The 12,500-nt window shown below is 44.7% G+C and overlaps 1 protein-coding gene across 1 annotated transcript in view; it reads right to left on the bottom strand.

The window, feature by feature from the left end:
• Positions 1-2,641: 2,641 nt before the first annotated feature.
• The window catches only part of smg7 (SMG7 nonsense mediated mRNA decay factor), a 37,431-nt gene continuing 27,572 nt past the window's right edge, over positions 2,642-12,500 (bottom strand). Inside the window, 6 exon segments of the mRNA XM_053329482.1 lie at positions 2,642-3,059; positions 3,576-3,724; positions 6,641-6,811; positions 7,296-7,446; positions 8,654-8,740; positions 12,150-12,500. The exon segment at positions 12,150-12,500 is cut by the window's right edge and continues 69 nt beyond it. Coding sequence (XP_053185457.1) covers positions 2,946-3,059; positions 3,576-3,724; positions 6,641-6,811; positions 7,296-7,446; positions 8,654-8,740; positions 12,150-12,500 — 1,023 coding nt within the window. The 3' untranslated portion in view covers positions 2,642-2,945.

The following is a 12,500-nucleotide window of genomic DNA, read 5'->3' as shown; positions in this document are numbered from 1 at the left end:
ATAGATGGAGTGATAGAGTGATAGATAGATGGAGTGATGGATAGAGTGATGGATAGAGTGATAGAGTGATAGATAGATGGAGGGATGATAGAGTGATAGATGGATGGAGGGATGATAGAGTGATAACAGGACTCAGGTTAATGGAGAACATAGTTAAGGTTTTTATTTAAAGGCTCAAACAGGAGACAGAAACACAGAAGAGAGAGGAACCGAGTACATTCAGTCCTTCATCATCAAAAACACCCCAAAAACAGGCCACTCCCCCCCCACCCCCCCGGCCTCAGCCTCAACCCCCCCCAGCTCAACCCCCCCGTCTCTCTCTCTCCCAAAAACTCGTCCTCACATTCATTTAAACTTTTCATATTTGAATCTTTTTATTCTTTTTTTAAGTTTTTCAAATAACAGTTCTTCTTCTTGTAAATGCGACATGAAAAGCACGATCACACGGAAAATAGACGAGTCTCTGTGAAGTCTGCTTTAATAAAACTCCCCCCCCCCCCTCACCCCTCCCCCTTCCTCCTCCTCCTCACAGCCCCCCCCCCCCAACCCCTAACCCCCCCCCCCTAACGACGGGAACACATTAACAGGCTGTATCTGCTGTTTAATCTAAATGAATAAGATAGAAAACAGGTTCCTGCTGGTCTAAAGGGAGGGGTGGGTGGGGGGGGGTACTTACAGTGCTGCAGGTTGGGGGGTTGGGGGGGTGGGGGGGTGATCTGAGCATCCTGATTGGCCAGCTGCCCCCCCCGTGCTACTGGCTCTGACACCACTGAACTAAATATCCTCCTCCTCACTTCCTGTTTCATTTTATTTTATTTTATTTTGTACATCACAGGAAGTATTTTATTTTTTTAGGAGCTTTTAAAAGAAAAGAAGAAGAAGAAGAAGAAGAAGAAGAAGTTTAAAATGACTTCCTGTCGCCTCTCAGACTGAATGAAGGTTCAATGGTTTTTGTTTTTTTTACACCAAATTATTTTATTACTGAATTTTAGAGTCTGAGAGACTTCAATAAAAACACTGTACAGGGAGAGAGGGGGGGGGGGGGGGTGTGTGTGTTAATGTGTGTGTGTTAATGTGTGTGTGTGTGTTAATGCGTGTGTGTTAATGTGTGTGTATGAGTGTATATGTGTGTGTGTGTGTGTGTTAATGTGTGTGTGTGTGTGAGAGAGTCTGTTATAGTGTGTGTGTGTTAATGTGTGTGTATGAGTGTATATGTGTGTGTGTGTGTGTGTTAATGTGTGTGTTTGTGTGAGAGAGTCTGTTATAGTGTGTGTGTGTGAGTGTGTATAATGTGTGTGTGTATAAATGTGTGTGTGTGTGTGTGTGTGTGTTAATATATATGTGTGTTTAAAGTTGTGTGTGTGTGTGTGTGTATAAGTGTGTGTGTGTGTGTGTGTGTGTGTGTGTTAACAGGCACAGTCTCAGCTGCAGTATGGGGGGGGGTATTTAAGGGTATTTAGGGTATTTAGGGTTCGGAGGTTGAACATGATGAACAAACAGAAACATTAAATGCAGATTGTAAAGCGAGCAGAGGTTACACTTCAGCTTTTTATCTCTCTCTTTTTTTCTCTTCATCATTAATGAAAGAAAGAACAGGAAGTAGGAAGTAGAAGGAGAAGAAGAGGTGAGAGAAGAAGAAGAAGAAGAACAGGAAGTAGAAGAAGAAGAAGAAGAAGAAGAGGTGAGAGAAGAAGAAGAGGTGAGAGAAGAACAGGAAGTAGAAGAAGAAGAAGAAGAAGAGGTGAGAGAAGAACAGGAAGTAGAAGAAGAAGAAGAAGAGGTGAGAGAAGAACAGGAAGTAGAAGAAGAAGAAGAAGAGGTGAGAGAAGAACAGGAAGTAGAAGAAGAAGAAGAGGTGAGAGAAGAACAGGAAGTAGAAGAAGAAGAAGAAGAGGTGAGAGAAGAACAGGAAGTAGAAGAAGAAGAAGAAGAGGTGAGAGAAGAAGAAGAAGAAGAGGTGAGAGAAGAAGAAGAAGAAGAGGTGAGAGAAGAAGAAGAAGAAGAAGAGGAAGAACAGGAAGTAGAAGAAGAAGAAGAAGAAGAGGTGAGAGAAGAAGAAGAGAACCCAGAAGAAAGTATTCAAGCAGGAAGCTAAAAGACAAACTGCTACGAACAAATCACAAAATACACCAGCAGTCAGTTTGAGTTAATATCTGAAATCTCTGAAAGCTAACAGTAATACTATCCCTACGGTGACGGGGGGGGGGGCTGTTCCTTCCTCCCCCTCCTCCTCCTCCTCCCCTCCTCCCCCCCCTCCTTCTGTCTCTGCTGTGATGTGTTTGGCATCACGGCGGCGTCCCGTCGGGCCTCGCCGCTCCTCCCGCACGGCGAGCTGCGTCCCTCAATATTTATATATTTATACTGTTCAGCAGAGAGCCTTCCTCCTCCTCCTACTCCTCCTCTTCCTCCTCCTCCTCCTCAGTAATGAAAATGAAAGCAGAGATCAGAAAGTCCAGTTTTTTTTTTTTTTAATCCCCCGCTGTGTCACATGACCGCCCCCCCCCCCCGACCCCGACACCGTCACCGTCCTCGCTCTCCCGCGGCGCTCCGAGGCGTCGCGTTCCTGTTCAAACATGAGAGAGGTCATGTGATGTGGAGTCCTAACCAATGAGGGGGGGGCAGCGGGTGGTGAGGGGGGCGGGGGGGGTAAGGGGGTGGGGGGTGTTTGTGTCCGCGGGTTAGAAGGAACCCGGCGGTAGGTAGCGCGTGGCGCCGCGGATGAAGAGATCCCGCTCCCTCCGATCCAGGAGGGGCGTCACCCCGCTCCTGGACGGCCGAGGGCAGGTGGGGGGGGTTGGAGTCTCAGCCTCGTCGGGGGGTCGCGTCGCCTCCCCAGCCTCCACCGTTTCTCGCCGGTTTAATTTCCACATTTTTTTGGAGCTGGTCAAACGGGTGTCCTGCGTGCCTCGTGGAGCTCGCTGACTCAAAGCGCCGGCGCTCGGCGTTCAGTGCGGCGGGTTCATGGCGCCGTGACCTCGCTGCTGCTTCTGCTTCTGCTGCAGGAGGAGCTGCTCCAACGCAGACGGGCCCGGCTGCATCATGGAGCTCGACCAGATGGACTACAGGACACACCCACAATACACTGATTAATACACTAATACTGATTAATATGCTGATACTGATTAATACACTGATACTGATTAATACACTAGTACTGATTAATATTCAATCAATAATATAAATAAATAAATAAATATAAATAAAATAAATATATATAAATATAAATAAATATAAATAAATAAATAAATATAAATAAATAAACATAAATATAAATAAATAAAATAAATATAAATAAATAAAATAATATAAATAATATAGATAAAATATAAATAAATAAATATAAATATAAATAAATAAAATAATATAAAAAAATAAATAAAATAAATAAATACTATAAATAAATAAAATAATATAAATAAATAAATATAAATAAATAAAATAAATATAAATAAATAAATAAAATAAATAATATAAATAAATAAAATAAATAAATATAAATAAATAAATAAAATAAATATAAATAAATTAATTAATTAATATAAATAATATAAATAATATAAAGTGTGTTATTGGACCTTGAGGCTGTCCAGCAGAACGGTGGAGGACGACTCCTCCATCGGAGACTCCTGATTGGTCCAGGAGCTGCCGGTCGGTCCGGCCTGATGCCAGTCTGACGCCGCCGACGCCGCCGGCAGGTAATCCAGGCCGAAGCCGCTCACGCCTCCTGGTGGACAAACACACAACTAATCAGTGACCTGCTCCTTTAAATTTACGAGCTGCTCCTTTAAATCAGAGCCGCTCCTTTAAATCAGAGCCGCTCCTTTAAATCAGAGAGCTGCTCCTTTAAATCTACGAGCTGCTCCTTTAAATCTACGAGCTGCTCCTTTAAATCAACGAGCTGCTCCTTTAAATCAGAGCTGCTCCTTTAAATCAACGAGCTGCTCCTTTAAATCAACGAGCTGCTCCTTTAAATCAGAACTGCTCCTTTAAATCAACGAGCTGCTCCTTTAAATCAACGAGCTGCTCCTTTAAATCTACGAGCTGCTCCTTTAAATCAACGAGCTGCTCCTTTAAATCAAAGCTGCTCCTTTAAATCAACGAGCTGCTCCTTTAAATCTACGAGCTGCTCCTTTAAATCAACGAGCTGCTCCTTTAAATCAGCGAGCTGCTCCTTTAAATCAGAGAGCTGCTCCTTTAAATCAACGAGCTGCTCCTTTAAATCAACGAGCTGCTCCTTCAAATCAACGAGCTGCTCCTTCAAATCAACGAGCTGCTCCTTTAAATCAACGAGCTGCTCCTTTAAATCAAAGCTGCTCCTTTAAATCAACAAGCTGCTCCTTTAAATCTACGAGCTGCTCCTTTAAATCAACGAGCTGCTCCTTTAAATCAGAACTGCTCCTTTAAATCAACGAGCTGCTCCTTTAAATCAACGAGCTGCTCCTTTAAATCAACGAACTGCTCCTTTAAATCAGAACTGCTCCTTTAAATCAACGAGCCGCTCCTTTAAATCAACGAGCCGCTCCTTTAAATCAGAGCTGCTCCTTTAAATCAACGAGCTGCTCCTTTAAATCAGTGAGCTGCTCCTTTAAATCAGAGCTGCTCCTTTAAATCAACGAGCTGCTCCTTTAAATCAGAGCTGCTCCTTTAAATCAACGAGCTGCTCCTTTAAATCAACGAGCCGCTCCTTTAAATCAACGAGCTGCTCCTTTAACTCAACGAGCCGCTCCTTTAAATCAGAGCTGCTCCTTTAAATCAACGAGCTGCTCCTTTAAATCAGAGCTGCTCCTTTAAATCAACGAGCTGCTCCTTTAAACCAATCAGCTGCTCCTTTAAATCAACGAGCTGCTCCTTTAAACCAATCAGCTGCTCCTCTAAATCAACGAGCTGCTCCTTTAAGTCAACGAGCTGCTCCTTTAAGTCAACGAGCTGCTCCTTTAAATCAACGAGCTGTTCCTTTAAATCAGAGCTGCTCCTTTAAATCAACGAGCTGTTCCTTTAAATCAGAGCTGCTCCTTTAAATCAACGAGCTGCTCCTTTAAATCAACGAGCTGCTCCTTTAAATCAACGAGCTGCTCCTTTAAATCAACGAGCCGCTCCTTTAAATCAACAAGGTGCTCCTTTAAATCAGAGAGCTGCTCCTTTAAATCAACGAGCTGCTCCTTTAAACCAATCAGCTGCTCCTTTAAATCAACGAGCTGCTCCTTTAAGTCAACGAGCTGCTCCTTTAAATCAGAGCTGCTCCTTTAAACCAAAGCTGCTCCTTTAAATCAGAGCTGCTCCTTTAAATCAACGAGCTGCTCCTTTAAATCTACGAGCTGCTCCTTTAAATCAGAGCTGCTCCTTTAAATCAGAGAGCTGCTCCTTTAAATCAACGAGCTGCTCCTTTAAATCAGAGCTGCTCCTTTAAATCAACGCTGCTCCTTTAAATCAACGAGCTGCTCCTTTAAATCAGAGCTGCTCCTTTAAATCAACGAGCTGCTCCTTTAAATCAACGAGCTGCTCCTTTAAATCAGAGAGCTGCTCCTTTAAATCAACGAGCTGTTCCTTTAAATCAGAGCTGCTCCTTTAAATCAGAGCTGCTCCTTTAAATCAGAGAGCTGCTCCTTTAAATCAGAGCTGCTCCTTTAAATCAGAGCTGCTCCTTTAAATCAACGCTGCTCCTTTAAATCAACGAGCTGCTCCTTTAAATCAACGAGCTGCTCCTTTAAATCAACGAGCTGCTCCTTTAAATCAGAGAGCTGCTCCTTTAAATCAACGAGCTGCTCCTTTAAATCAGAGCTGCTCCTTTAAATCAGAGCTGCTCCTTTAAATCAACGAGCTGCTCCTTTAAATCAACGAGCTGCTCCTTTAAATCAACGAACTGCTCCTTTAAATCAACGAACTGCTCCTTTAAATCAGAGCTGCTCCTTTAAATCAGAGAGATGCTCCTTTAAATCAACGAGCTGCTCCTTTAAATCAGAGAGCTGCTCCTTTAAATCAGAGAGCTGCTCCTTTAAATCAACGAGCTGCTCCTTTAAATCAGAGAGCTGCTCCTTTAAATCAGAGCTGCTCCTTTAAATCAACGAGCTGCTCCTTTAAATCAGAGAGCTGCTCCTTTAAATCAGAGAGCTGCTCCTTTAAATCAACGAGCTGCTCCTTTAAATCAGAGAGATGCTCCTTTAAATCAACAAACTGCTCCTTTAAATCAGAGCTGCTCCTTTAAATCAGAGAGCTGCTCCTTTAAATCAACGAGCCGCTCCTTTAAATCAACGAGCCGCTCCTTTAAATCAGAGCTGCTCCTTTAAATCAGAGCTGCTCCTTTAAATCAACGAGCTGCTCCTTTAAATCAACGAGCTGCTCCTTTAAATCTACGAGCTGCTCCTTTAAATCAACGAGCTGCTCCTTTAAATCAGAGAGCTGCTCCTTTAAATCAACGAGCTGCTCCTTTAAATCAGAGAGCTGCTCCTTTAAATCAGAGCCGCTCCTTTAAATCAGAGCCGCTCCTTTAAATCAGAGCCGCTCCTTTAAATCAACGAGCCGCTCCTTTAAATCAACGAGCTGCTCCTTTAAATCAGAGCTGCTCCTTTAAATCAACGAGCTGCTCCTTTAAATCAACGAGCTGCTCCTTTAAATCAACGCCCTGCTCCTTTAAGGTTCTCACCGGGTTTCTCGGCCTTCCAGCGGTCGACCATGCGGCGGTCCCGGCTGTCCGGTGTGCCGATTGGCCCGAAGTTGGAGAAGGGCATGGCGCCGTGGTTGTGTGTGGGGGGGGAGGACGGCAGGCTGCTGGGGTTGGAGGAGTGAGGGGATTGGCTGGCTGGGGTGGAGTGATCTGCCAATCACAGCACAGGAAATAACGTTACACACACGTTTGAATGTTTGGTGTGTTGGTGTGTGTTTGGTCATATAGATGACATCATCTCACCTGTATGAGGTCATACAGGTGATGGCATACAGGTGAGGTCATACATGTGAGGTCAATGTAGGTGAGGTCATATAGGTGAGGTCATACATGTGAGGTCATGTAGGTGATGTCATACAGGTGAGGTCATATAGGTGAGGTCATATAGGTGAGGTCATATAGATGAGGTCATACAGGTGATGTCATACATGTGAGGTCATGTAGATGAGGTCATATAGATGAGGTCATACAGGTGAGGTCATACAAGTGAGGTCATACAGGTGAGGTCATATAGATGATGTCATAGATGAGGTCATATAAATGATGTCATACAGGTGAGGTCATATAGATGATGTCATAGATGATGTCATATAGATGAGGTCATACAGGTGATGTCATACAGGTGATGTCATACCTGAGCTGGCGGGCAGCGATGGCGACCACGGCGTTCCCTCGAACAGCGAGTACAGAGACGGCTCCTGGTGCATCATGGGAGCGTCGGGCTTGGAGCTGGGCGGCAGGTTCTTACCGTACGCCTGACTGAAGATGCTGTTCTGATTGTACTCCTATTACACAGTCAGGATTATTGATTACTGATTACACATCAATATATTATATATATATTAAATGAACAGAGATATTTATGGACTGATGATGTAATCTGATGTATTTTATTTTATTTTATTGCACTGTAACTTTTTATTCTTCTGTTTTTATCAGTTTTATTTGATTTTAGCTTCATTTCATTTCTAATTTAACACTTTTAATTGTATTTAAATGTCTTTTTATTTCCCCACATGTTGCTTTTATATTCTGTCCTGATGCATTTTATATTTTATGTTGAAGCATTTTGAAACTTCTTGTTTAAATGTGTTGTATTAATGAGTTGAAGCCTTTAACGCTGGCTCTGTAAATACTGATCAGCTGATATCTGATATCAGATTCTGATGTTTTCAGCCTTTAAACAAACGTCTCTGTCGCCCCCTGGTGGAGAAACGACATTACTACAGTCACACCTCATACTACAGACCACATTTATTTAACTGCTTTCAATTTTACCTTTATTTAAAACACATTTCCATCATTATTACTGCTATGTTATATCTCAGTGTTTCCCACACATAGACTAATTCGTGGCGGTGCGTCACAGATTCAACACCGGCCGCCACATATTGCGTTTCGTTATTAATTATTTTTGTAACGCTAATTAAAAAATACGCATCGTATTCGTTAAGCTGCATTTCCTTTCTCTGCTCTCCCTGCGTCTCTCTGTCACTCTCACATAGCCTACACACACACACACACACACACACACACACACACACACAGCCCCTCCCCTCCATGCACACCGCGTGTCTCCATCATTTTATTTATTTTGTACCCCCCCCCCCCAGTCGGCCAGCACCCAAACCATCACCCCCCCCCCCCCCCCCCCCCCCCTCGGCCAGCACCCAAACCATCACCCCCCCCGTCGGCCAGTTTACCAAACACCCCCCCCCCCCCCCCCACCACCACACATTGCCTTCAGATCTGTGGGAAACACTGTATCTGTATAGAACATGATGTTGTGTGATAGGAGCTGTTTAGTCTCTCTGCTCTCTGAGACATGAATCAAGCTTTAATCATATTTATTGATCATTCAGATTATCGACTATTGATGCTTTCTAAACACATCTGTGCTTCAATGTTTGGTATAAACACTTTTTATGAGGAGAGGATATGAACAGTATGAGTATGTGTCAGTATGAGAGGAGACTAGAGCAGAGATCTGACCTGCATGGGGAATCCAGACATGGGCAGCAGAGAAGATGATTGGCTGACGACCTCGGGGACGCCCTCCATCCTCGCCTGGTTGGGCAGCTGCAGAGACGAAGAACTCACTCAGTCATCATCATCATCATCATCATCATCATCATCATCACCACCATCATCATCATCATCATCATCATCATCATCATCATCATCATGTCTCTAATCAGCTGATCAATCTCATCAATATGTTAACAGGTGAGTAATATGAGATATTAGCTAGGGTTGGTCCGGCGATGCCTGACAGCCATCACGCAACACCCCCCCCCCCCCCCCCCCCCCCCCCCCCCCCCCATTTATTGTGTATTATTTTGTCATTATTAAGGCAAAAGAACTCAATTTATGTCCATGGCACCTGTCATTGTACGTCTTGTATTGGAAAACTTTGAATTAACCCTTAAACAGACGACGTGCACCAGGAGATACAGACTCTTTAACCTTTGTGTTGTCCTCCCGGGTCCTTCCTCTGTCCTTCCTTCCTTCCTTCCTTCCTTCCTTCCTTCCTTCATCTGTCCTTCCTTCCTTCCTTCATCTGTCCATCCTTCCTTCCTTCCTCAGATCTAAGTTCAGCTGTTAGGGTAAATGTTCCCTCCTTCTGTCCTTTCTTCTTTCCTTCATCTGTCCTTCCTTTCTTCTTCCTCCCTTCCTTCCCTTCCTCCCTCCTTTCCTTCCTTCTTCCCTCCTGTCCTTCCTACATTCCTTCCTTTCTCCCTCCTTCCTTTCCTTCTTTCTTCCTCCCTTCCTTCCCTTCCTCCCTTCTTCACTCCTTTCCTTCCTTCCTTCCTTCCTTCCTCTCTCCTTCCTTTCCTTCCTTCTTCCTCCCTTCCTTCCCTTCCTCCCTCCTTTCCTTCTTTCTTCCTCCCTTCCTTCCCTTCCTCCCTTCTTCACTCCTTTCCTTCCTTCCTTCCTTCCTTCCTCTCTCCTTCCTTTCCTTCCTTCTTCCTCCCTTCCTTCCCTTCCTCCCTCCTTTCCTTCCTTCTTCACTCCTTTCCTTCCTACCTTCCTTCCTTCCTCCCTCCTTCCTTTCCTTCCTTGCTTCCCTTCCTTCCTCCTTTCCTTCCTTCTTCCGTCCTTTCCTTCCTTCCTTCCTTCTTTCCTTCATTCCGTCCTTACTTGAGGTGCAAATGACATGACTAGTAAGGTCTGTTTAAGGGTTAAAACCTACTGAGTGAACTCTCCCGTTCTCTCCTATGAACGAGTCAGACAACAACGTTTATCAAACATGAAGCAAAGTGAAAAATAATAAAGTACGTAACAGTCGCATCATCATCATCATCATCATCATCATCATATGCTTTCCTTCCAGTATTTTCCATGTTGATGAGAGTGAGTACAAATGACTGATTCACAATAATAAAGTGCGCTTCATTTATCACACATCTCATTGGACCTCTGTGAACTACTCATCAGTTTTATTGGTCTACTGTTACTAGGCAACATGTTTTGGGCGCCACGAAAAAACAAAATAAACATGCATTAGCCGCACCGTAGTACAAGCCGCAGTGTTCAAAGTGTGGGAAAAAAGTAACGGCTTATAGTCCGGGATTTACGGTAATAGCTTCGGGGGGGAAGTCATCACTGTCTAACTCTGTTCAGTTATTTGTTGGTTTAAGTCAGAGGGAACCAACATGTGGCCCACGGCCCGGATCTGGACCCAGACGCCTTCCTATCCGGACCCGGACTCTGTGACTAATGAAATATTGAGGATTGTTAAATTTGGCCTGAGCGTTTATATTTTAAAGGGCGCAGCTTCTCCAGATATTACGGTAAAAGTGGAGCGGTCACCCTAACCCTCCTCCTCTGTGATTCTGATGGATCTGACTTCTTAGAAGCGGCTCCAAACATCCCAAACTTCTCCATTCCCATCCCTATTCATCATTTCATCATTCCATCATTCCATCTTTTACTCTGTGATGTTTTTATTCTGTTAAATATCTTTAAATATAAAACTCATTTATTCTTAATGTTTAAAATCTGCAGGAAATAAAACATTTAAATCTCTAAATCTCTTTAATATAGTGGTCGTATCAGCAGCTGTATGACGTGATGATGAGCAGTGGGAGGGACTGGATGCAGAGGTGAGGGGGTGGGGTGGGGGTGGGGGGGAGGCAGGATGTGGAGGTGGGGGGGTGGAGGGAGGGGGGGGCAGGATGTGGAAGACTGGGCTACATACAAATATGTTTGGTCCAGGAGCGGAGCTAAGAGGGCCCGCCAAGGCCTGGAAGAAATCAGGAGGCTTAGAAAAGACGAGCTCCTCCTCCTCCTCAAAATCTGCTAGAGTTTTTAACAGGTCAGGAGGTAGAAGAGGCGAGCTCTTGTTGTCCTGGTGAGAGAGGAAGCAAGAAGAAGAGGAGGAGGAGGAGGAGGAGGAGGAGGGGTAAAAAAAACAGAAGAAGAAGAAGAAGAAGAAGAGAAAAAGAAAGAAGGCGAGCCGGTAAGACGGAGGTGGAAAGAAGGAAAGTTACGCTGAAAGAAGCAGCGAGCTGAGCAGAGATCAACACAGAGTTACACATCAGAGCTGCAGACAATGAAACATGAAATCATGTTCTGCTGATTGATTGACAGGAAATGAATCAGTAATTAATAGGGCTGTCAGCGTTAATGCATTAATCGCGATTACATTAATGCAATCCATAACCATTTTAATGTTGCAAGCCTTTTTGTCCCTTCTACTCCCCCGTAGACGGCTCCTCTAGCTGTAGCGCTATGCTTTGAAGTGGCCTCCTGCAGTAAACCTACCGCGCTGATGGAAAGTAAGAGAGCTACTGGACTTTTGAACGGCTTGTTTAACTTTAAAACACTTCCAGACGCTTCAGTTGACAAGTCAAAAGTAAAATGCAACCTGTGTCAAACGGAGTTTAACTACCACCGGAGTACGTGGAGTTTGAGTTAGCACCTCCACGCTAAACACCCAGGTGCAGCCAAGCCAGCCTCAGCTCCACCAAAGGAGCATTTTGGAGTGTGGGAGTCGCAGCAGAGCCGTGATTGATTCCCAGTTAAGACACTCTGGTAAGAAATGCTTTACATTATGGGCTTAAAACTGCCTTCAAATGGAAAATAACAGGATTTTAAACATGCAATTCAAAACGCCATTAATCGTGATTAACTATGGAAATTCTGCGATTAATCTCAATTAAAAATTAATCGTTTGACAGCCCTAATAACTATTCTGAGTCATTAAAAGCATCAAACGTTGCCATTTTCTAACACTTTACACATAAAATAATAAATAAATGACTTGAAGCGAGTGTTTAGATGAATGAGTAACGATCAGCTGCAGCTCTGATGATCCTAAAACCTCTGAACAGGAAGTGACATCACCATCTGACTGTGCTGAACATCTGTAACAGCTGGCACACACACACAAAGGAAACAGGAAGTGAAAGCAGCACAGAGACAGACCAGCAGCAGGACAGCATCACCTCTTCTTCTTCTTCTTCTTCTCTAACTCTAATCTCACCTCGAACGGGGGTCCGCGTGGCCCGGCGGCGGCGTCCTGCTCCGAGCACATGGCGCCGCCCGGCCGCTTCATCCTGTCCATCACAGCAAGCCCCTCCCCCATCCTGTAGGACGGCTCCCAGTAGAAGTCCTGCACCTTCACGTCGGGGTACTTCAGCTTCTTCTCCATGCTGGCGAGGGCCGGGGGGGGCTGGGCGTGGGGCGGAGGGGGCTGGGCGTGGGGCGGGGGGGGCACGGCGTGGGGAGGGGGGGGCACGGCGGGACCCTGCAGCTGGTGCTCGTACAGTTTGAGCGGATCCTGAGGAGCCATGTAGAAACTCTGCTGCTGCTGCTGCTGCTTCAGAGAGAGCTG

Source organism: Scomber japonicus, chromosome 12 (assembly GCF_027409825.1).
Source record: "Scomber japonicus isolate fScoJap1 chromosome 12, fScoJap1.pri, whole genome shotgun sequence".
Classification (NCBI taxonomy): domain Eukaryota; kingdom Metazoa; phylum Chordata; class Actinopteri; order Scombriformes; family Scombridae; genus Scomber; species Scomber japonicus.
The sequence above is the reverse complement of the archived record's forward strand: the minus strand, read 5'-3'. Positions and strand labels throughout refer to the sequence as shown.